We start from the raw sequence: 20,556 nt of genomic DNA on the forward strand, positions 1-20,556 counted from the left end.
CTAAATCAGATTCCTGGGTATCTCCATACATAACCCGTAATTTGATAAGTCTCTCCAGTTTAAATAAATCTACTTCTAATTTAAATTCGTCATGAAAAGACCATGGAACAAAAGATAGTCCTAAATTTAGGACCTTATTCTCCATTGGAGAAATTGCTCGACTACTAATGTTAACCACTATGTTTTCCTTCTGGTTTGTGGGCATGATCGTGGTTGAAAAAAGTTTTTTTCTCTAAATGAACGTTTGGAAGCCCGTTCCAAACGTGGTCTATTACCAACAGGGACCTCATTCTCAAAAAGAGCACTGGATGAGCCATCAGATTCTGAAAAACTTAAGGGTTCACTCCATCTAACAGATTTCCTAATAGGAGTCTTCCGATCAGCCCCAAAATAAACTTGATTGGACTCATAGTCTTTCCGGTCTCTTTCCCATTTACGTTCCTTAAACTCATTCAATTTATCCTGATATCTATGTAAGGAACGTTCTATATCCTGTATTTTTAAATCAAAATCACCACTAGGAATAGAGTCCTGTAACTTGGTCTCCAATTCAGTAATTGTATTTTGTGTTTCCTCATGCTCCTGAAAAGATTTTTTAATTATAAGGAGCATGAGATCAAAAGAACATTTATTTAATATAGAAGACCAGAAAACTTGCATCCGAGGAGAACATAGCAGGAGCCTTATTCATCCTTAAACCCCCTGGGATTCTAAAAGCTTCACAATATTCTTTTAATGTCGTGGCATGATGTTGTAACTTAACTTGTTTGCGTTTAAGGTTACTTAATTGGTTCCATTCATTATGCACAGAATTATGTGCTGTATGTACCGTGGTCCCAAAAGACTTGTTCAAAATACTAATCCTCTCCTCATCTGAAAACATGAAAGTATCTGCCTTAAAAGCATATCAGAGCTAACTTGTTGAATAGTAGTAGCGTTTGTTTGGAGTATCTGCTTCATTTCTGACAGTGTCTGATCCAAATCTGCAGGCATTTTGGTTTCCCCCACACCTGGACTTGGAAGGGAAAATTTCCTGGACTGTGAATATGTCTGACTCTGCTGTGGCTTTTTTTGCATTATCTCTCTTTTGGTTCCCCCCCCCTTTTTCCCCCTTCTCCTCCTCCCCCTTTCATAGTATAGAGGAAGGGTTAAAAAAAAATGAAACGCTTTCACAGCAGGGTTTAATGTCCTTGATCTTAAGAGAGAAAATGAAAGCCTGTGTGTTTCCCAAATATAAACAGTTCTGCACCACAGCTCTGGCAGTTAAATTTTCTCATGGTAGTGTGAAACGCCTCTTAATATAATTGGTTGACAAAGTGATAGACAACTTCAACAGCGAACAGCAAAACCCTCTTCCATAAGCTTTGCCCAACAGCAATGAAAAGAAAGAAAAAATAGTAATTCCCACTAAAAAGATCTTTTTCCTGGTATTAAAAATTTTTTAATCATCAGTTCAACTCTTGAGTTCCGATATTTAGCAAGAAGATTGAGTTCCCCTCCTTAATTGTAGTCAAAGAAAACTTACAACTGCGTCTTGACTTCTGTAGTATATTTCCCAGAAACGCAGGAAGAATTCCAGCAAGTTGTCATCAATCACTTGAAAGGTGAGCTTCTTGAACTTTAGATAATTAATTAAATCCAAACCGTAGAAATTGGCTGCCAACTAGCATCGGTCAGAAAGATTTCCGAGAGAGAAGTAAGCTTGATTGGACCCAGCCCCCACCGCCCGGTCTAAAACAGAAATTGCGTTCTCCAACGCAACTCTAAATTAGAGAGCTGGCTCTGAGGGAACAGTGGGTTATCATCAGAAACAGTCTTTTACACGTTTGGGATAAATATAAAAAAGGATAAGTCCAAGTTTATCTCCTTTGGCATCTATTTTGAACGTTTATTTTTATAAGGAAGAAATGTCCTACAGATATAAATTATGGAGAGAGAACTCATATACTTTACAGAGTTTAATTCGGGACAAGTCTAAGGTGAAGTCTTTCCACACAATATCAGAACAGGTTCCATGGTTCCAATATCTTCAGATTAGTTCGGTTGTGCAGAAAGAGCTACAAAGATAAGGGGGGAAACTCAGAGAATTAATTGATGTTGAAGATTTAATACATCAAAATATAGACCATATGCTAGGTAGGATATACAAGTTGTTATTGAAATATGAGACAGAAACTGAGCAGATTAAAGAATGTATGATAAAATGGATGCAGAATATTAACAGGACGGTAGATATCTCTGATTGGGAACATCAATGGAAGAAGAATGTTAAATTTACTTCAAGTAATTGAAAATTGGTATAAGATGTTCTTTAGGTAGTACATAACCCCACTGACTATTAACAAAATTGACAACCGTTTCCCAAAGGAATGTTGGAAATGTGACCAACAAGTGGGGACATTTTATCATTTGTGGTGGACTAGCAATAAAGCCCAGTTGTTTTGGATGCAAATTCATTCAAAAATGGAGCAAATTTTGGAAATTAAATTCCCCTTTCTGCCAGAACTTTTTCATATATATATATATATATATATATATATATATATATATCCCAAACTTTCATCTCTGGGCAGTTAACAATAGCATAATATGACTAGGCCCTATATTCCTACCAAGTTTAATGAGTTATCTCTATATATGATTACTGCCGCTAGGATTCTCTATGCTACTAACTGGCATATTTCGATTATCCCATCTTTAGATGATTGGTTTCTTAAACTATGGGACTATGCCTGTATTTTGAAATTGAATTAATAATAATAATAATAATAATAATAATAATAATAATAATAATAATAATTTCTAAAGTCACTGCTTATGTGAATAATACCTTTATAGAGTCATTTATGCTGGTTTGGGAACCTTTTATTAACTTTAATACTCGACAAGGTCATCATTTATCTTTGAGGTCAGGGTTTTATTTGTAGTTTGTTTGGTACATCTACTGTAATTATTCTTGAACTTCAGCCAGCGGAAAGAGTAAATTTATTTATTTCTTCTTTCTTTCTAATCTCTGATTTACTTTATAGTTTTTATTTTGTCTTATGTTTCAAGAGATGTAAGTATGTTTTGCTCTGCTTTTTATTAATGCAATAAACTTATTTTTTAAAAAATATTATTTTTAAAAATGGATTTTAAGCATCTCACCCAGATTGCTTAGCCCACCCGGATTCACCTGGATTTTGGCTTTCTTTTTTTTCTTTCTTTTTTTAAGGCTAAGGTCTAACCCTTGTAGAAGTGGAGTTATGGAGCAAGACATGCAGTCACTATTCTGCTCAACCACTGGACTTGGATTAAGAGAGGAAGAGCACAGGGGACTAGCTGGGAGGCTTTCACTTTCATAAGCACAGTAATCCCCTGAGGAATGTTGCCTTGTTTGTTATCAGCAGGGGATCACTATCAGGCAGTTGAGAGGATAGCTTGCTTTTGATGTGAATCACTACCTGCCTACCAGGCTGTGTATTGTAATGTTTAAGGGCTTTCTTGGCTTTGCATTCAATGTATGCCTACTTAGAAGTACGCTTCCAATCAAATCTTCTATTCAAATAAGTATGTACAGAATTGCAGCCTTAATTAAAAATCTGTGCTTTTTTGTTGTTGTTGTTGTTGTTGTTGTTCAATTGCTGCTGTTAATATGTCAAGGAAAATGGTCAGACAAGGATATTTTCCCCAACTATTGTTGGTAGACATCCAAAGCCAAATACAAGTCAACTGGAAGGTTGATTGCTAATTTGCATTTGCAAATTATTTGCAAACCAAGTTACATATCATGCAAATTAGGCACCCAGATTTGAAGAGTCAGAATATGGCAACCCTCGGTGGGAGGTCTATGGCTACTGTTGCTCAGGCAAATCCCAGGCTTTTTCCTACACACTGGTCCTCCCAGAAGCTCCTCCACACACAACCCCACACACAACCTTCCCCACTGACAGTGAGGTTTGATTTGAAACATCTCCTTCACTGAAGACAATGCACTGCCAACATACACAACAGACTTGCACCCGCATCAAAATGCCCGTACACACTGAGGAAAACGCATAGCCCCTGGTGGCGCAGTGGTAAAACTGCCGCCCTGTAACCAGAAGGTTGCAAGTTCGATCCTGACCAGGGGCTCAAGGTTGACTCAGCCTTCCATCCTTCCGAGGTCGGTAAAATGAGTACCCAGAATGTTGGGGGCAATATGCTAAAATCATTGTAAACCACTTAGAGAGCTCCGGCTATAGAGCGGTATATAAATGTAAGTGCTATTGCTATAGCGACATTGAGGGATAGTTCTCAAAACCTGTCTCACTAGCAAAGGTGGTCCCTTGACTAAGCTGAAATAGAGCCCGTACACCCCAATGGAAATGAAGAGTGATAAGGAAAATACAGAAGCAAAAGTAGGATACGGAAACAAAATACACAGGCAAGATTGAGTGAAAACAAACAGTCACTTTCACCAGTGGCACATTTGCAAAATACAAGAACAAAAGAAAATAGGCTTGCTTCAGTGAAACATGGGGAAACCAAAAAAATCACTTGCTTCAATGTTTCAGTAAAGACTGTTCATTAATAAAGACTTCATTAACAAAAATAAATAAGCAAAGCAGCAAAACAAAAATGGACAGTAATAAGCCTCTAATTTTTCCTCTAATTTTTTTTCCATCTCTGTGCGGAATGAGTTTTGTTCGGGGCGGCAGTATCAAGGCAGTGTGTGCGCACCATGTGCATTCAGAGTGAGGCCTTCCTAATTCAACCGGAGCAGGATCCAAAATTAACTGAGCAGACATCAGAAAACTTGTGAGCGTGCGCACATGCGCATGCCTTAGAGGGAACAGTCGTAATAAGGCAAAAAGGGAAGACCTGGGCACTTTCCAGATTAGATCTTGCAACGGGGTCACATTGGATCTCGAAAGTGTGCTTCCACACTTCCTGTGTTGTGACACCGCAGTCCCTACACAGACATCAGGGTGCAATTCACATTTCCAATGGCCTGTTTCGAATTTAATCACTGTGATATAGAGCTAGCACATCGTATATCCAGCGTAAGAAAGTTGCTCTTTTTTCAGTTTCCGCGAGACTGCTCCCCCGGCTGTTTGCGTTTTCAGTGCAACTTGCCTGAACGGAGGCATTTTGCTACTGTTGAGCAGCTAGTCTGGAAAGCACCTGCAAAAGAACTGTTCTTCTCAGAAAAAAGGCACCCACCAGTGGTCCAGAACTGACCTGCATTTAAAGTGCCCTTTCTACAAATTTGTGCCCCATCAGTCAAGAGACACTCACTCAATCATGTTGCTGTGCTTACCTAGTATGCATGCCTTTCCAAAGCTCACTTGTTTACACAAAAGACCATAGGCCAGAATACAGAGGATAAATTCCTTATCGCATGTTGTGAAATTTACAGAGCATGCAAAATACACAATATACACTGTTTAGAACTCACAGCACACCAAGCATAGCACATGAAATGCTGTTAACTTGCTCATATTTAGAAAACGGATTTGCAATTACTGTTTCCTTCTTGTTTTCCTCACTCACTTTTCAACTTTTTCACACAACGCATAACCTCTGGAATTCTCTGCCACAAGGTGGCTTTAAGAGGGGTTTAGATAGATTCATGGAGAATAGGTCTACTAATTTAAATTCATGGAGGACTAGCTACTAGTCTTGTGGCTATAGGCCACCTCCAGCCTTGGAGGCAAGATGCCTCTCAATCCCAGTTGCAGGGGAGCAACAGCAGGAGAAAGGACATGCACGCACCTCTTGCCTGTGGGCTCCCCAGAGGCATCTGGTGGGCCACTGTGTGAAACAGGATTCTGGACTAGATAGGCCTTCCTGGGCCTGATCCAGCAGGGCTGTTCTTATGTTCTTTACTCCAGTTGTAATGACATTGTTGATCTTCCCACATCAGTACGTATGTTTACAAATGGCCATCACCGATGGCACAGTTGCGCGGCTTTCACATATTTCACAGGATTGCAAAAATACCAAATTACAGCACACCAATTTCATCAGCCGCCCTTGTTTAGCCCGTCCTCTCTGCAGGTATCTCGCCATGCGCCCACTCTTCACTGAGAGGTCAAGTGATAGAGGTTAGTTGGGCTGCAACGGACTCCCCTGGGGGGCAGGCCAATAAACTGGACCGTGCTGCGGAGTTGCTGATGCGGGGTTGCTGGCTGCCGCGGTTTTGTGGGGGCTGCTTCTGGCCGCGGAACTGTGGACCAGAATGGCAGATGTGTGGGGTGGGGTTTGGGAGTGATTGTGGGGAGGGGCTCGGAGCTTTGGGACTCCTTGTTCTGGAGAGAGCACTATCCAAGAGTTCAGTTTCCATGCCCGCAGGGGCGCATGGCTCAGGCTCCGGAAGAGCCCCAAACGAACTCCCCACGCCCATGCCCGGGTTTCGGAGAGCCCCAAGCAAGCTCTCAGTTGGTGCAAAAGGTCGATGCACTGGAAGTCCATCTCCAACAGGACCAGTGCATTCATGCCCTTGACCCATCCACCTAAAGACCCAGAGGTGCATCTAGGTAATTTTGGAGCCTGGACCTAAAGGCCTTTGGAGCCCCCCTGCTGCTGCAACTTAAGCATCGTTTTTAACATGTAAGTTCTTGAGGGCACAAACCGCACCACCCAGGACAGACTAAAGAGGATTGGGGGGCTCCCAGGGGATGTGGAGGCCCTGGACCTCGGCCCCAAAGTCCAGGGGTTAGAGCGCCTCTGTAAGACCCACACATCTGGAGGAAGGAGAACTCAACCTTTGCAGGGACCAGAAGGCGCTGGAGCATCAGCTCCTTGACTTATAGGCGAGAAACACCTGGAAGGAAACTCTGCCCTTCCAGAGGTGCTCTTACCCCTGGACTTTGGGGCCAAAGCCCTGGGTCTCCACAGCCCCTAGGTGTGGTCACCCGGCCAAGCAAGATGATGCATAATTTGTGAGGGGGAGAGGGGGCCTCCACAGGCTTTTAGGTCCAGGCTCCCAAATTCTCTAGGTGCACCTCTGGGCCCTCTGCTGGCAGTAGAGCAGTGTCTGTCTTTCGTGAGTTTCGGTTTTCGGTGCTCTGATGTGCCTTTACTTTGAAATGGTGCAAAGTTTTGCAAGCGAAGGGAGGCTCTCTCTCTCTCTCTCTCTCTCCAGCACTGAGGAAGTAGGGGAGGGCCTGGAAGAAGAGCAGCCGCCAGCTCGGACTGCCAAGGGGACAGGCAGGAGTTTCCCTTCCCCTGCTGAGCTGCCTCGAGGAGGCGTGATCAAGGGCCTCGGATTCAGGATTTTTGTGATCAAGGGGCCTCCTGGGAGCCCCACATGATGGTCAGAGACGTTTCCTACCAGCCTCTCCCGACCACTGAAAGCATGGACTGTCTGGAGAAGAGAGGCAGATGCAGGCTGGGCAAGCCAGTCATCCAGTGTGCGGTGATGGGGGTTGTTCTGGCCGTGCTATGCCTCACTTTCTTGGGCTTCTACCTGCATTGGAAACGGGGCGTCCAGTTGGGGGCATGCCAGCTGCAGGCGCAGACGACGGCCCTGGAAGCCTCCTTCAGAAAGGACAGGGCAGAGTTGGAGGCAGCAGAGGCCCGGGCCAAGGAGGAGGGAGCCCGGCTGCGGGCTGAGCTGGGGGCCACCAACCGAAGCCTTGGCCAAGCCCAGCAGGGCTGGGATACCTGCCGGAAGGAGCTGGTAAGATGCTCTGGACCCCCTTTAAAGAACAGGCTTGGACTTCCAAGGCGGCGGCTTGGGGCAAACCTTCCTCTGCCAATTGGGCCAAGGGGCGCCTTTTTGGGGGGTGGGGGGCTCTCTTCGGGTTTAGCCCAGCAAAAGCGTCTAGCTGGAGTGTTTTGTGTTCAGACTGTAAGCCCTTTGGGGCAGGGAGCCATCTTCAGGCCCCTCTTGCATTTTGGAACCAGCCCTGCTAACTGGCTCAAGAGCCCCCTTTTCTAAGGTGGGGGGACTCTTCTGTTTGGGGGGGGAGAGCAGTTGTCCCTCTTCAGCCCAGCAGGGCATCCCCTCCATGGCTGTTTGTGGGGTCCCCCTTGTGTTTCCTTTTGGAGATTGTAAGCCCTTGGGGGACAAGGAACCATTTCCTCATCCCTTTAAACTGCTTTGAGAACTCTTTTCCCTGTTCTTGAGAAGTGGCATCTACTTATTTTAGCATCCACGGGGTTCCCCCCCACCCACCTCCCTTAGAACGCACATTTTGGGAATTCTTGGCCGTATTCAAATATTGCAGTGTTTACACGTCTGCATGAGTAGCAAATGCGGTCCATTTATCTCCGGGGAGCCCAAGGCACCGTGGGTGGCTTCCTTCCCCCTCCCAGCTCTCTTACCTGCACGGCAACCCTGTGAGAGAGCTTGGGCAGAGAGAGACTGCAATTAACACAAATCCACCCAGCGAGATTCATGGCCAAGTGGGGATTTGGGTCTGGCTGTTTTCTATGCTAGTCGGACTTTCGCTTTAACCACTGCACCATGCTGCCTCTCCTAGTGGGACAGGACCTGGGGTGAGAAGCGTGCTGAAATGTTCCTTCCGGGGAGAACGCGTGCAGAGCATAGTCACTGTGGCTGAGTGGGGAGGTCAACTGGGGTCTCCTAGTCCGACACTCGAAGCAGACCGACAGGCCAAGGAGGCGAGATCCCTGGATCGGATGGGACGATTCTGGAGACCCGAGGGGTTGTGGGGGGCAAGGCTTTAGCTGGCATCATTATTGTCCAGAGAAATGGTGTCTTTGGCACAGCTGCCTCTCCCTTTTTGTTTTCCATCTCCCTCCAGAACACCTTGCAAAAAAACATCAAGTCCCAGAGGGAAGAAAGTGATTCCGAGAACCGCAGACTCCGTGGTGAGACAACTCTGCTGCCAAGCTGAATCGCTGTGTGTGTGGGGATGTTGCTGCCTTCTGGAGTCCTCCCCTGCTTGACCTCCACTCCAGTAATGCCCAGTTAGCTATTGGAGCCACTGCATTCTGTGGCAGTGAGTTCCACAAGTTAACAATGCAAGTGCAATGCACTTTTAAAAACCCAATTTCTTTTGCTATCACAAGTCTCTTATTAACTCTCCAAAGCAAACTTCCTCTTACGCCTCTCTAAAAGGTTTTATGCTGCCTTTTTAAAAAAAAGGCATCTGAGGTAGTGTCCTGCACAAGGTAAAATAAAAACTATAAACAAAATCCAGATTAAAGCATTTGCAAACACATTGACAACATTCCACTAGGGGCGGGTGGGACACAGTTTCGTTTCCCTGCAAATCCACTGGCACAGTTTCATTTCTCTGCAAATCCTGAGCAATTGGCTGCAGCCACACAAATTGCTCATCCTGACCTTTTGCATGCCTGGGCTTGCATTTAACCCCAAAAGCATCCAATCCTGTACTGCCTTCTGTGGAAGGCTGCTCATTTTTGTTTATGCTGCAGTTCTCACAGCAGTGAAGCAACTTGCCTAGAGAGCAGGAGGCTGTGGGTTCAAATCCCCGCTGGTGTGTTTCCCAGACTATGGGAAACACCTATATCGGGCAGCAGCAATATAGGAAGATGCTGAAAGGCATAATCTCATATTGTGCTGGAGACGGCAATGGTAAACCCCTCCTGTATTCTGCTAAGAAACCACAGGGCTCTGTGGGCGCTAAGAGTTGACACTGACTCAACGGCACAACCTTTCCTTTCTTTTCCTTTTGCAGTACGTCCTTGCTCTGGCTACCTGTGGAGTTACTTTTTACAAACTCTGCTTCCCTAAAAAGATTATTGTCAAGCAACATGCTGGCTGCATGTGTACCAACAACACACAGTTATGTGGCAGGGAGTTCCACAAGTCAGCATCTAAAAGCAATTTCCTTTATATGTCCCGAATCGCTTATTGACTCCCCAAAGCCAGTTTCCTCTTATACCTTTATTAAAGGTTTTATGCTACATATTTGTCTTTTTTTTAAAAAAGGCATCTGAAGTGGTTCCTGCACAGCTTAAAATTAAACATTTTTGTTTTAATTATTAACTGATTTTAATGGTGTTTTAATTTAAACCTCCCTGAGCCTTTTAGAAGGGCAGTATAAAAGTTGTTTATTATTATTATTATTATTATTATTATTATTATTATTATTATTATTAAAATATAAACCTTATCCAGATTAAAACATTTGCAAACACACTGACAAAGCTCCATTTCATTGGGGCGGGAATCCTCACCACTAACATGGTTTCCTTTCTCTGCAAATCATGAGCTATTGGCTAGAGCTCATCCTGACCTTTTGCATGCTTGGGCTTGTGTTTAACCCTGTTCAAGGCTGCCCAGTTCCCTTTTATGTTGTAGTTCTCTTGTAGTACTCCCTTGCTTTGTTTTCCTGTTGTGTTAAGCTTTACAAAATCTGCTTCTGCTTACAGAAATCGCTGTAAAGCAATTGAGCCCAAAGGCCTCAGGATGAGAGAGGCCATGTGAGAGGGCTGGTGGGGCCATTTTAGATTTTTGCAGTTGATGCTTGTGTGAGTGGTTGGGTTTGTCTGGGCTCTGTAGGGCCTGAACAGTCCTCGCCCCAGATGAACTAATCACTAAAAATAGTCCAGATTCATTGTTTCTGTTCTTCTCCCAGTCCAGTCTCACCATGTTGAGGCTTTTTCCAGTCTGTTGTTTGCAGTCACGGGTTCCAGTCCCAGAAGAGGGCTGCTGCTGCTGTATGCTGCCCTTCTCCAGGTCTCATTACACATGATTCTGGAAACAAGTTTGCAGCTTGTACAGAGGGCAGAATTTGCACCCTAGCAGAGGAGGCAAATGAAGGGCAATTGTCCAGGTAAAATGCTTGATCCGGTATCCGACTGGCGTTTGGCTTCCTATTTTAGAAGAAATCCAACACCTCCAGCAGAAAGTTTCCACCCAATCACAGCAGTTGGAAGCTGCCCAGCAGAACGCTTACACCCAATCGCAGCAGTTGGAAGCTGCCCAGCAGAGCGTTTACGCCAAATCGCAGCAGTTGGAAGCTGTCCAGCGGAAGTTACAGCAGGAATGGTGAGATTAAATAGGACACATGTTCCTCTCTCTTGCAGGTTTGAGTCAAAGGGTTTCTCTAGCCCAGCATCTTGCTTCCAACAGTGACAGCCACATGCCACTGAGAAGCCCACAAGTGGGACTCAAAGCCAGGGGCGTATCTAGGGTAGGGCAGGCAGGGCACGTGCCCCGGGTGCCTCTTGAAGGGAGGGCACCATTTTTTAAAATTTAAAAAAAAATTAAATGGCCGCCGAAAACAAAATGGCCTCCACACATGCTCAAATGGTCTCTGTGAGGCCCTAGGCCATGCCAGGCCTTGCAAAGGCCATTTGAGCATGCACAGCGGCCATTTTGTTTTCAGCAGCCATTTTTTAAAACAAATTTTATTTTCAAAAATGGCCACTGCACATGTTCAAAAGGTCCATGAGAGGCCCTAGAGGCCAGCGGAGGGAGGGGGAACCTTTGCAGACCCCCCCCCATGGCCTTTAGGAAGCCCCCCGAAGGGGCTACAGGTAAAAAACTTTTTTAAAAAATTTTAATATAATATAAGTCACTGTACACATATTTAGTTTGGCACTATGTACAGAGAATCAGGGCTTGTGAATACTGAGCTGAAGCTTATGAGCTAGGATTGTATTCATTTGCTCTTACTTTGCTTCTTGTGATAAGTGAGTTAAATGTGATGTCTTAATAATATGGCTATTAATGGTGAGTTTGTCTTTGAATCAGTGTGAAATCCTTAGAATTAAGGCCCACTGGGAGTTTCTTGCTCTCTTTCTCTCATTTTAACTGTCTTTCTGAAAGACTAGAATATATTCCAAGCAGTGACACAGTTTACTCTGCATATCCTTTAATTATTTTCAGAGTATCTGGGAAAAGTCAAATTCTCCATTTATCTTTGAAACTTATGTAATGGTGATGCTACAATGCATAGTAAAGAATTAGGCAGGCACTTCTGTTTAATTTTCCAAGTACATCTCCACATAGTATTTGGGTATTTCATGAGCCCCAGCATACTGAAATTTGTAGTTCTCCAGCATTTTTTGGTCTGGCTACGTCCACTGCTAAATAGTTTTTGAAATATTAAAAGATTAATGAGCTTGACGTGTATTTTTGAGCTGATATTATGGTAAAGTTATCTGAAAGATGGATGTCAGGTGTTTGGATAGGAGGCGCAATTTCAGTGCTTGCCTTATGCGCTATTTTCCCTAGATACGCCTCTGCTTAAAGCTGATGGCCACTCCCCGTTTCTCCCAGCATCAGGTGCCCAGAGTAGACTGCCTTGACATCTGGAGGCTTCATTCTTAACTGACAGCCACTAATCAACGGGCCCAGTGTTCCCTCTAAGGCGTGAGCATGTGCGCGCGCTCACAAATATTTTGATGTCCACTCAGTGAATTTTAGATCCCGCTCAAGGATCCCACTCTGAATGCATTTGCGCGCACACTGCCTTGATATTGCCACCCAGAACAAAATTCATTCCGCACACAGATGAAAAGAATTAGAGAGAACACTGAACGGGCCTTCTATAAACATCAATCTCCTCCCCAATCCGTCTTCGCTAGTGGCATCTTGTCGTAAATTGCATCAAAGAACGCAGAGCCCTGCTGGATCGGACCAAGCTGGGTCTAGCATCCTGTTTCCAACAGGGGACAGCTCTCCAGAACTCCACAACAGGCTGTGGCTCTAGCAGTGACCCCTCTCCCAAAGCGACAGACCCCTCCATAACTCGCTGGGGATTCCTCTGTTCCTCCAAAAAGGAGCGTAACAGAGGCGGCCCGTTCACGCTATTGCAGCATCTCCGCCTGCTCCTAACGAACCCTCTCTCTCGTTCCCCAGGCAGCGAAACAGGGACCTGCGGGAGCAGCTATATAACGCACAAGCAAGGAGTGGGTCCATATTCCATGATCTGAGCCAAGCCCTTGTCCTACTGGTTCTGGCAGGGCTCCTCCTTCTCCGTCTTTGACTCCATCACCACCTTGTGGCCATCAAGGGAAAGGCCCCTCTCTAGCCTTTTTGAACACGGCAGGTATCTAGTAACGAGCCAACCTTACGGGCTAGCTTGCTGCAGTAATGTTTGTATTTTCCTTAAATAGTTTGCATCCTGGTCTGTGACACGTGGACAGACTGCTGCAGTGCCTGACTTATTTCCCAAGAGTTGCACCTGACGCGCTTTCTGTTTTTTTGTGGGATCTTTTTTAAAGGCAACTGTCTTATAGACATTTTCAACAAAGGTAAAATGAGCAGCTCAGTCTAGAAAGATGTCCGTTTCTTGTGAAAGATCCAGCACAACCGTAGGAAACATTTCCAGGTGAATTACTATTTCAGGGTATTTATGTGCACATAGGAACACAGGAAGCTGCCTCCTACTGAGTCAGACCCTTGGTCCATCTAGCTCAGTACTGTCTACACAGACTGGCAGCGGCTTCTCCAAGGTTACGGGCAGGAGTCTCTCTCGGCCCGATATGATGACAGATATCTTGGGAGATGCCAGGGAAAGAACTTCTGCGTGCAAGCAGGTGGGGGCTCTACCCAGAGCAGCCCCATGCCCTGAGGGGAATATCTGATGGTGCTCACACATGTCGTCTCCCATTCAAATGCAAGCCAGGGCAGACCCTGCTTAGCCAAGGGGGCAATTCATGCTTGCTACCACAAGACCAGCTCTCCTCCTTACACACATACCTTTCACTACATGCATCTTTCCAAAAAGAGTTATAGGCCAAGAGTGGCTTCTGAGAGAGTCTCGGCTTTCTGAGGGCCCTCACTGATCTATCCGAGACTGACAAGAGGAACAGAGCTTATGTTTCTGACTGGTGGCCGGGATGGGGTGGGTTAATTCCGTCTTGCTCCCCTCCCTGCCTAAGGCCTCTCTCCAGATGGAACTGACTCTCTGCCTTTGGGCATCAAGGGCAAAGGAGCAAGAGGGTGGGGTGGGGAGAACCGTCCCTCGGCCACCAGGGTCTGGTGGGGGTGGGTGCCAAGACACCACCTTGCCCCCAGCCAGGGCACCCCCCTTGCCCCCTCCCACACTTAGCCGGCTAACGCAGTGCTCGCCAATGGCTGAGTTGGGATGGCGCAGGGTGGGGTGCCTACCCAGGCAGAATTTGAACAAAACACTGAGTGGGAAGGACAGGAGAGGCTCTGGGCAGGCCCTTTCCTGAACAATAGCCACTCTCCCCGCATCCGGCATCAAGGGGAGTGGCTAATAGGCTTTTAATTGCTACTGTTTTGATTGTTCGTAATGTTGTTTTAGAATATTGTGGGGGTTTTTTAATTAAGTTGTTGTGTTTTAAATTTCTTGTTTTTGTTTTTAAACTAATGTTTTACTGTTGTTTTTATCTTCTTGTAAACCGTCCAGAGACATAAGTTTGGGGTGGTATAATATATGTTAAATAAGTAAACTTTGCCTGATAACTTGGCAAAGAGGCACCTTTGAACATGGTGATTCTTTTTATTTAGCAGGGGGAGAGCAACTGGCCCTATCCACCCCCAGCACAGCACCCCTCCAGTGACTGTTGCTGGTGTCTATCTTATGTTTCTTTTTAGACTGTGAGCCCTCTGGGGACAGGGATCCATCTTTATTTATTGATTATTTCTCTGTGTAAACCACCCTGAGCCATTTTTGGGAGGCTGGTATAGAAATGGAATAAATAATAAATCCATAAATAAAATAATACCACGGAAGTTGTGTGGCCAATGCTGGAGAAGGGGACAGTCAGCCTCTGCAGAGTTTCCCCAGTCCGGGGTTTGTTGACTCGCTGCCTGGGACCTCCTTTCCCTGCCTCTGTACAAGTGCATTCCTTGAACTTACAAGTATTGTTCCAGAGATTTCATCTGCCAAGTTTGGGACAGGTTGCCCCAAGGGGACCCTCTTCAAGACATCCGGACACAGCCCAACGGCTTCTGAAACTCATGGTAGCAAGCAACACTTCCAGTAGGCAGGCCAAAGGGAGCAGCCCAGGCAGGCAGGCAGGCCTGGACCCCCCAGTTGGGACAGCCCGGCACAGAAAAGCAGCCCAAAGGACTCTTGTCTGAAGATGGGTCTGTCTTGTTCTAGCATCCCCAGCTCTCTTTTGGATGCACTTTGGAGTGTTGCCTTCTCCCTGGGTTCCAGGGCCAGTCTTTTGCTGCTGTCTGACGAGCTCTCTTTTCCTCCATGCTTTTGATCAGCAGTGTGTGGTCAAACTGTGTGATGCATTTGACAGCAAAGTTTAAAAAAAATTACTCCGTCAACTCTTCATTCTCTCTGCAACTACAGGTGAAACTCGGAAAATTAGAATATCGTGCAAAAGTCCATTAATTTCAGTAATGCAAATTAAAAGGTGAAACTGATATATGAGACAGACACATTACATGCAAAGCGAGATAAGTCAAGCCTTAATCCTCTATAATAAAACCCTTGGTGTCCGTCCGTGGACGGACACCAAGCGTGTGTCCGTGCCTCCCTGGCCTGTTCTGGGCATGCGCAGAGCGCATGCCCAGAACAGAGCAAGGGAGACACGACCACCGGCACCCAGTGGCCATCTTGGGCGGCCAGAAGCGGCCTCCCCGAAGAAGCCGGGTGAGCGGCGCCGGGGGACACTGGCCGCCGCCGCCTTGGCCAGAGGACACGCCGCGGCGACAAGGCAGCGGCCCTGGGCAGCGGAGGGCCCGGCCAGAGCCGCGGGCGGCGGCGGTGGGTCCGCCGGAGCCCTGGGTGGCCAGCCCGGCCGGAGACACGGGCCGCGGTGGGTGGCAGGAGGGGGAATGGCGGCGGGGGTCGAGACCAGCCCAGGGAGACGGAGGCCGGGACCGGGGGCCGAGCGGAGGCCGAAGAAAACTAAAAGTGAAAATGCTGCCGCCGCCGCTGCCGCCAAAGTCCCACCCTCCCTCCCTCCCAACTTCCGAAACCACCTTACCCCGGCCTGTGACAGTTGAGCAAAGAAAGAACTAAATTGAAGAGGGAGAGAGGAGCTCGCAAGCAGTGCTCCTCCCTCTGCAAAGGCTCTGCCCGAACTGGCACTTGGGGCGGAAAGGACGCAAGAGGCGTCCTTTCCGCCCCAAGCGCCAGTTCGGAAAGAGGCTTTGCAGAGGGAGGAGTACTGCTTGCGAGCTCCTCTCTCCCTCTTCAATTTAGTTCTTTCTTTTCTCAACTGACACGGGCCGGGGTAAGGTGGTTTCGGAAGTTGGGAGGGAGGGAGGGTGGGACTTCGGCGGCAACGGCGGCGTCAGTATTTTTTTTTTTAAAAAAAACAGTAAAGGGGAGAGGAAAAGGTTAGCGCCCGTTATTATAACGGGCTTCAAAATACTAGTTTGTTATAATTGTGATGATCATGGCGTACAGCTCATGAAAACCCCAAATCCACAATCCCAGAAAATTAGAATATTACATGGAACCAAGAAGACAAGGATTGAAGAATAGAACAATATCGGACCTCTGAAAAGTATAAGCATGCATATGTATTCAGTACTTGGTTTGGGCCCCTTTTGCAGCAATTACTGCCTCAATGTGGCGTGGCATGGATGCTATCAGCCTGTGGCACTGATGAGGTATTATGGAAGACCAGGATGCTTCATTAGTGGCCTTCAGCTCTTCTGCATTGTTTGGTCTCATGTCTCTCATCCTTCTCTTGGCAATGCCCCATAGATTCTCTATGGGGTCAGGTCAGGCGAGTTTGCTGGCCAATCAAGCACAGTACACTGTATACTTTTCAGAGGTCCGATATTGTTCTACTCTTCAATCCTTGTCTTCTTGGTTCCATGTAATATTCTAATTTTCTGGGATTGTGGATTTGGGGTTTTCATGAGCTGTACGCCATGATCATCACAATTATAACAAATTAAGGCTTGACTTATATCGCTTTGCATGTAATGCGTCTGTCTCATATATCAGTTTCACCTTTTAATTTGCATTACTGAAATTAATGGACTTTTGCACGATATTCTAATTTTCCGAGTTTCACCTGTATGACTCTATTTTAGCTGATTTGATGCTTTCTGTGCAGCTCCTTATGAGTGGCCTCTGGCGCTTGTTTTTCCCAAGGAGAGGCAGGATATAAATTCCTGGAAAGGAAAGCATGATTTATTTATTTTTAAGCAAGTTCTGTATTTCCTCATCTGGGGAGAAATCTCTGGGCCGAGTGTCATAGGAACTCGAGTTCTAGTTGCTTGCTGCTCACACACCCTTGAAGGCTAATCTAAAGCGAAAAATAAAAATAGGCATTCTGCAAAAGCATCCAAGGGAGGGAAGCACAGGGAAACCCCCCTCAAAAAAACATGTTAAGGAGGAACACTTTAGGGTGAAAGTGCTGCAGGTGAGTAACAGGAAGTGGATTTGCTAATCCACACCAGAAACCGACACCAAATCTCACAAGAAGTTGTTCTAGTAAGAACTAACCTGCCTATTTTCCTTTCACTATCTCTCCAACTGGACTAAATCTGGTTCATTTGAAGGTCCACAAGTTAGATCTCTTGCACTTCAAAGGTTTATGTGTCCATGTTGAATCAGGGTGGATGATGGCATCACAAACTACACCACTGAGGTGGCCCTGTATGTCACTCACTACAACGGTACCAAGTTCAGTTCAAATCGGTTAGACAGTCCTCAAGTTCGCCCACTTGTGCCTCAAAAGTTTGTGTCCGCCATTTTGAAACGGGGTGGATGACATCATCACAAACTACACCTTTGAGGTGTCGCTATGTGTCCCTATGACTGTAGCTGATTTGGTTCATATTAGTCCAGGCGTTGTGAAGTTGTGGGGTGCTAGTGGTCTCATAAGCCTACTGGAAAGTGGACTAATAAAGGTGTACACATAAGTAATTTCCCGCCCAATATTCTTGGAATGAAAGTAGAAAGTCTAAAGTATGTGGAATGAAAAAACTCAGTTTCATACCCACTAAAAGCAAGGCTCCACGCCGCCAAAACAATCCAAATTTGCAACAGGAATAATATGAGGCTATAAGCAACAGGAATTGGATTATGAGAAAACCAAGCACCAAACAGGTTATGAGAGAGAGGGAGAATATACTGGAAAATCCTAGAATATTCCTGCAAGGGGAAACAGAGCCCCAGTCCTGGAAGTCAAGTCCCTGTTTACCATAGAGCTAGGCAAGAACGGGCCGTGGCCCAACAGATGGAGACGGCTAGAGTTGCCCCCCGAAATTCCAGGTTTCACCTGGATTTTCAGCATCTCACCCAGATTTCTTAGCCTACCCAGATTCACCGAGATTTCAACTTTCATTAAAAACAAACAAAAAAGCTAAGCTCTAGCCCTTGTAGAAGTGGAGTTATGGAGCAAAACGTGCAGTCACTCTTCTGCTCAAAAATTTATTTTCAAGCCAATTTACATAATATGCAAATTAGGCACCCGCACTGAGAAAGCCAGAATTTGGCAACTAGAGACGGGCCCCTGCTTTTCCTTCCTGCTCGTGCGGCCTCTGTTTGGGGTTTCTGAACTTCGCTCCCCTTTGTTCTGGACCACGGGCCCGTCCCATCCAACGGCTTCATCCGTTTCGACCCACAAGTGAACAGAACCCTTTTGCTATGGCTAAGAGGTCCCAGTATGAACTATGGGATGGTAGGAAAAGGATGAGCCAAGAAGGTTGTTTGCTTAGAGACGTTGTTGCCAGCACATCTCAGGATTGTTTTACTGCCTAGGGGGCCATTTGGCCTTTCTCTTTGAGATGCCTTTTGAGATGCTGATCTGTTGCAATCCGGGCTGACTTGCTGGAACTCTCACTGAATTGATGGTAACTAGATAACTCTCAACTCCCCCCTATCTTCTTTCTCCTCCTCTCTCCCTAAACTGTGCCTACTGACACTAAAGTAAACATGCCAGAGACAGGATAGAAAGCAGTTAAAGGAATGGATTTACACTTTGAGGTACAACAGGACAGTGTGGAAAAGGGCAGGACCCGTTCCCTGCTTTGATAAGGATTCAAAGGGTGAGGGGAGGTCCTGTCCGAAGGGAGGATTTATTGATTTAATATATTTTAATACCGCCCACTACCAAAGTCTCTAGCCTTTTTACAATAACACAGACAAAAATTAACACATTTAAAACATATCTAAAATTAACAGTTAAAACAATCAATAAAATTCAACTAAAACTTAAACGACCCCTGCTAACTGAGCAAAGTGGTACCTTGTTAAAGTGGCGATTCTCTTTATTTAGCAGGGGGAGAGCAACTGGACGTATCCATCCCCAGCACAGCATCCCTCCAGTGGCTGTTGCTGGTGTCTATCTTATGTTTCTTTTTTAAGATTGTGAGCTCCTTGGGGACAGGGAGCCATTTTTATTTATTTATGTATTTATTTGTCTCTGTCAACCGCTTTGGGGACTCTTGTTGCAAAGCGGTATATAGATATTTGTCGTATTCGTGAAAACTTCAACTAAAAAAGCTTGGCTGAAGAGATGTGTCTTCAGTTGTTTCCTAAAAGCCATCGGGGATGGAGCAGCTCTGATCTCAGCAGGAGGAAGTGCATTTCACAGTCCTGGGACATCTACAGAAAAGACATTCCTTTGAGTTGCCACCAGACAGGCCAGCAGCCCCACCAGAGGAACCTCCCGTGATAATCTTAATAGGCTGGTTTAAACTGATCGGGGACGGCGCCACCATTGTGTGAACGGGTTCAAAGAACCCGGGCCGCCAACGAAAAGGGCCGCTGAAGCCCACGGGGGGGGGGCATGGCTCAGGCTCCAGAAGAGCCCCGCCCAAACTCCCTCCGCCCACACTCTGGAGAGGACCGGGGAGCGCTTGCTCAGGGCTCTTCTGGAGCCCAAGTCATGCCTCGGTGCGTGTGACGTCACACACATGGGGCAGAACTAGAGGGGCCGTCAAGTGGGGCCAGACACAGGCTGCCGTTCCGCTGGCTTCGCACCTGACGCTGACCGATGAGACTGGGGTCCTGGAAGGATGGATCTGTCCCACGACAGCAGGTGGAGAACAGAGCTGGTCTTGTGGTAGCAAGCATGAATTGTCCCCTTAGCTAAGCAGGGTCTGCCCTGGTTGCATATGGATGGGAGACTAGACATCTGAGCACTGGAAGAGATTCCCCTGAGGGGATGGAGCCGCTCTGGGAAGAGCATCTAGGCTGCAAGTTCCTTCCCTGGCGGCATCTCAAAGACAGGGCTGAGAGGGATTCCTGCCTGCAACCTTGGAGAAGCCGCTGCCAGTCTGTGTAGACAATACTGAGCGAGATGGACCAATGGCCTGACTCAGTATATGGCAGCTTCCTATGTGATGAAAATGGACTGAAACCATAACTTGGTCAGAAAGAAGGGAAAACTGTAGGACTGCCTGCCAAGCATTCTGGGTCGGGCCCCCATGGAGCCTCTGGACCCACAGGAAATCCTCCCACTCTGCTCTGCCAAGCCCTGAGCCTCTTCGAATCACCTACTCAGGCATATCCTACGACTACGAACATCTTCAACCCAAGTTCTCAAAGTGGTTCACATGGAAAAATAAATAAATACTACATCAATAAGATGCCCCCTCCCACATCACCAAAGGGCTCACAACCCATCTAAAAAGAAACAGAAGGCAGGTACCAGAAACAGCCACTGGAGGGATGTCGTGCTGGGGTTGGATAGGGCCAGTTGCTCTCCTCCTGCTAAATAGAAGAGAATCGCCCCTTTAAAAGGAGT

At 46.3% G+C, this 20,556-nt stretch overlaps 1 protein-coding gene and 1 long non-coding RNA gene across 2 annotated transcripts; both read left to right on the forward strand.

Annotated features, from left to right (window-relative positions):
• The first annotated feature begins 1,352 nt into the window (after positions 1–1,352).
• On the forward strand, positions 1,353–3,599 carry LOC128341936 (uncharacterized). The gene is made up of 2 exons (XR_008314683.1): positions 1,353–1,604; positions 3,215–3,599. It is a non-coding gene; the product is annotated as an uncharacterized LOC128341936 (long non-coding RNA).
• Positions 3,600–6,940: 3,341 nt separating this feature from the next.
• Positions 6,941–14,614, forward strand: LOC128341935 (uncharacterized). The gene is made up of 4 exons (XM_053288609.1): positions 6,941–7,645; positions 8,736–8,802; positions 10,786–10,951; positions 12,770–14,614. The coding sequence occupies exons 1-4, from the start codon at positions 7,274–7,276 to the stop codon at positions 12,894–12,896; spliced, it is 732 nt and encodes a 243-aa protein (XP_053144584.1). The 5' UTR covers positions 6,941–7,273; the 3' UTR covers positions 12,897–14,614.
• Positions 14,615–20,556: the final 5,942 nt, after the last annotated feature.

This window comes from Hemicordylus capensis, chromosome 2 (genome assembly GCF_027244095.1).
Source record: "Hemicordylus capensis ecotype Gifberg chromosome 2, rHemCap1.1.pri, whole genome shotgun sequence".
Classification (NCBI taxonomy): Eukaryota; Metazoa; Chordata; class Lepidosauria; order Squamata; family Cordylidae; genus Hemicordylus; species Hemicordylus capensis.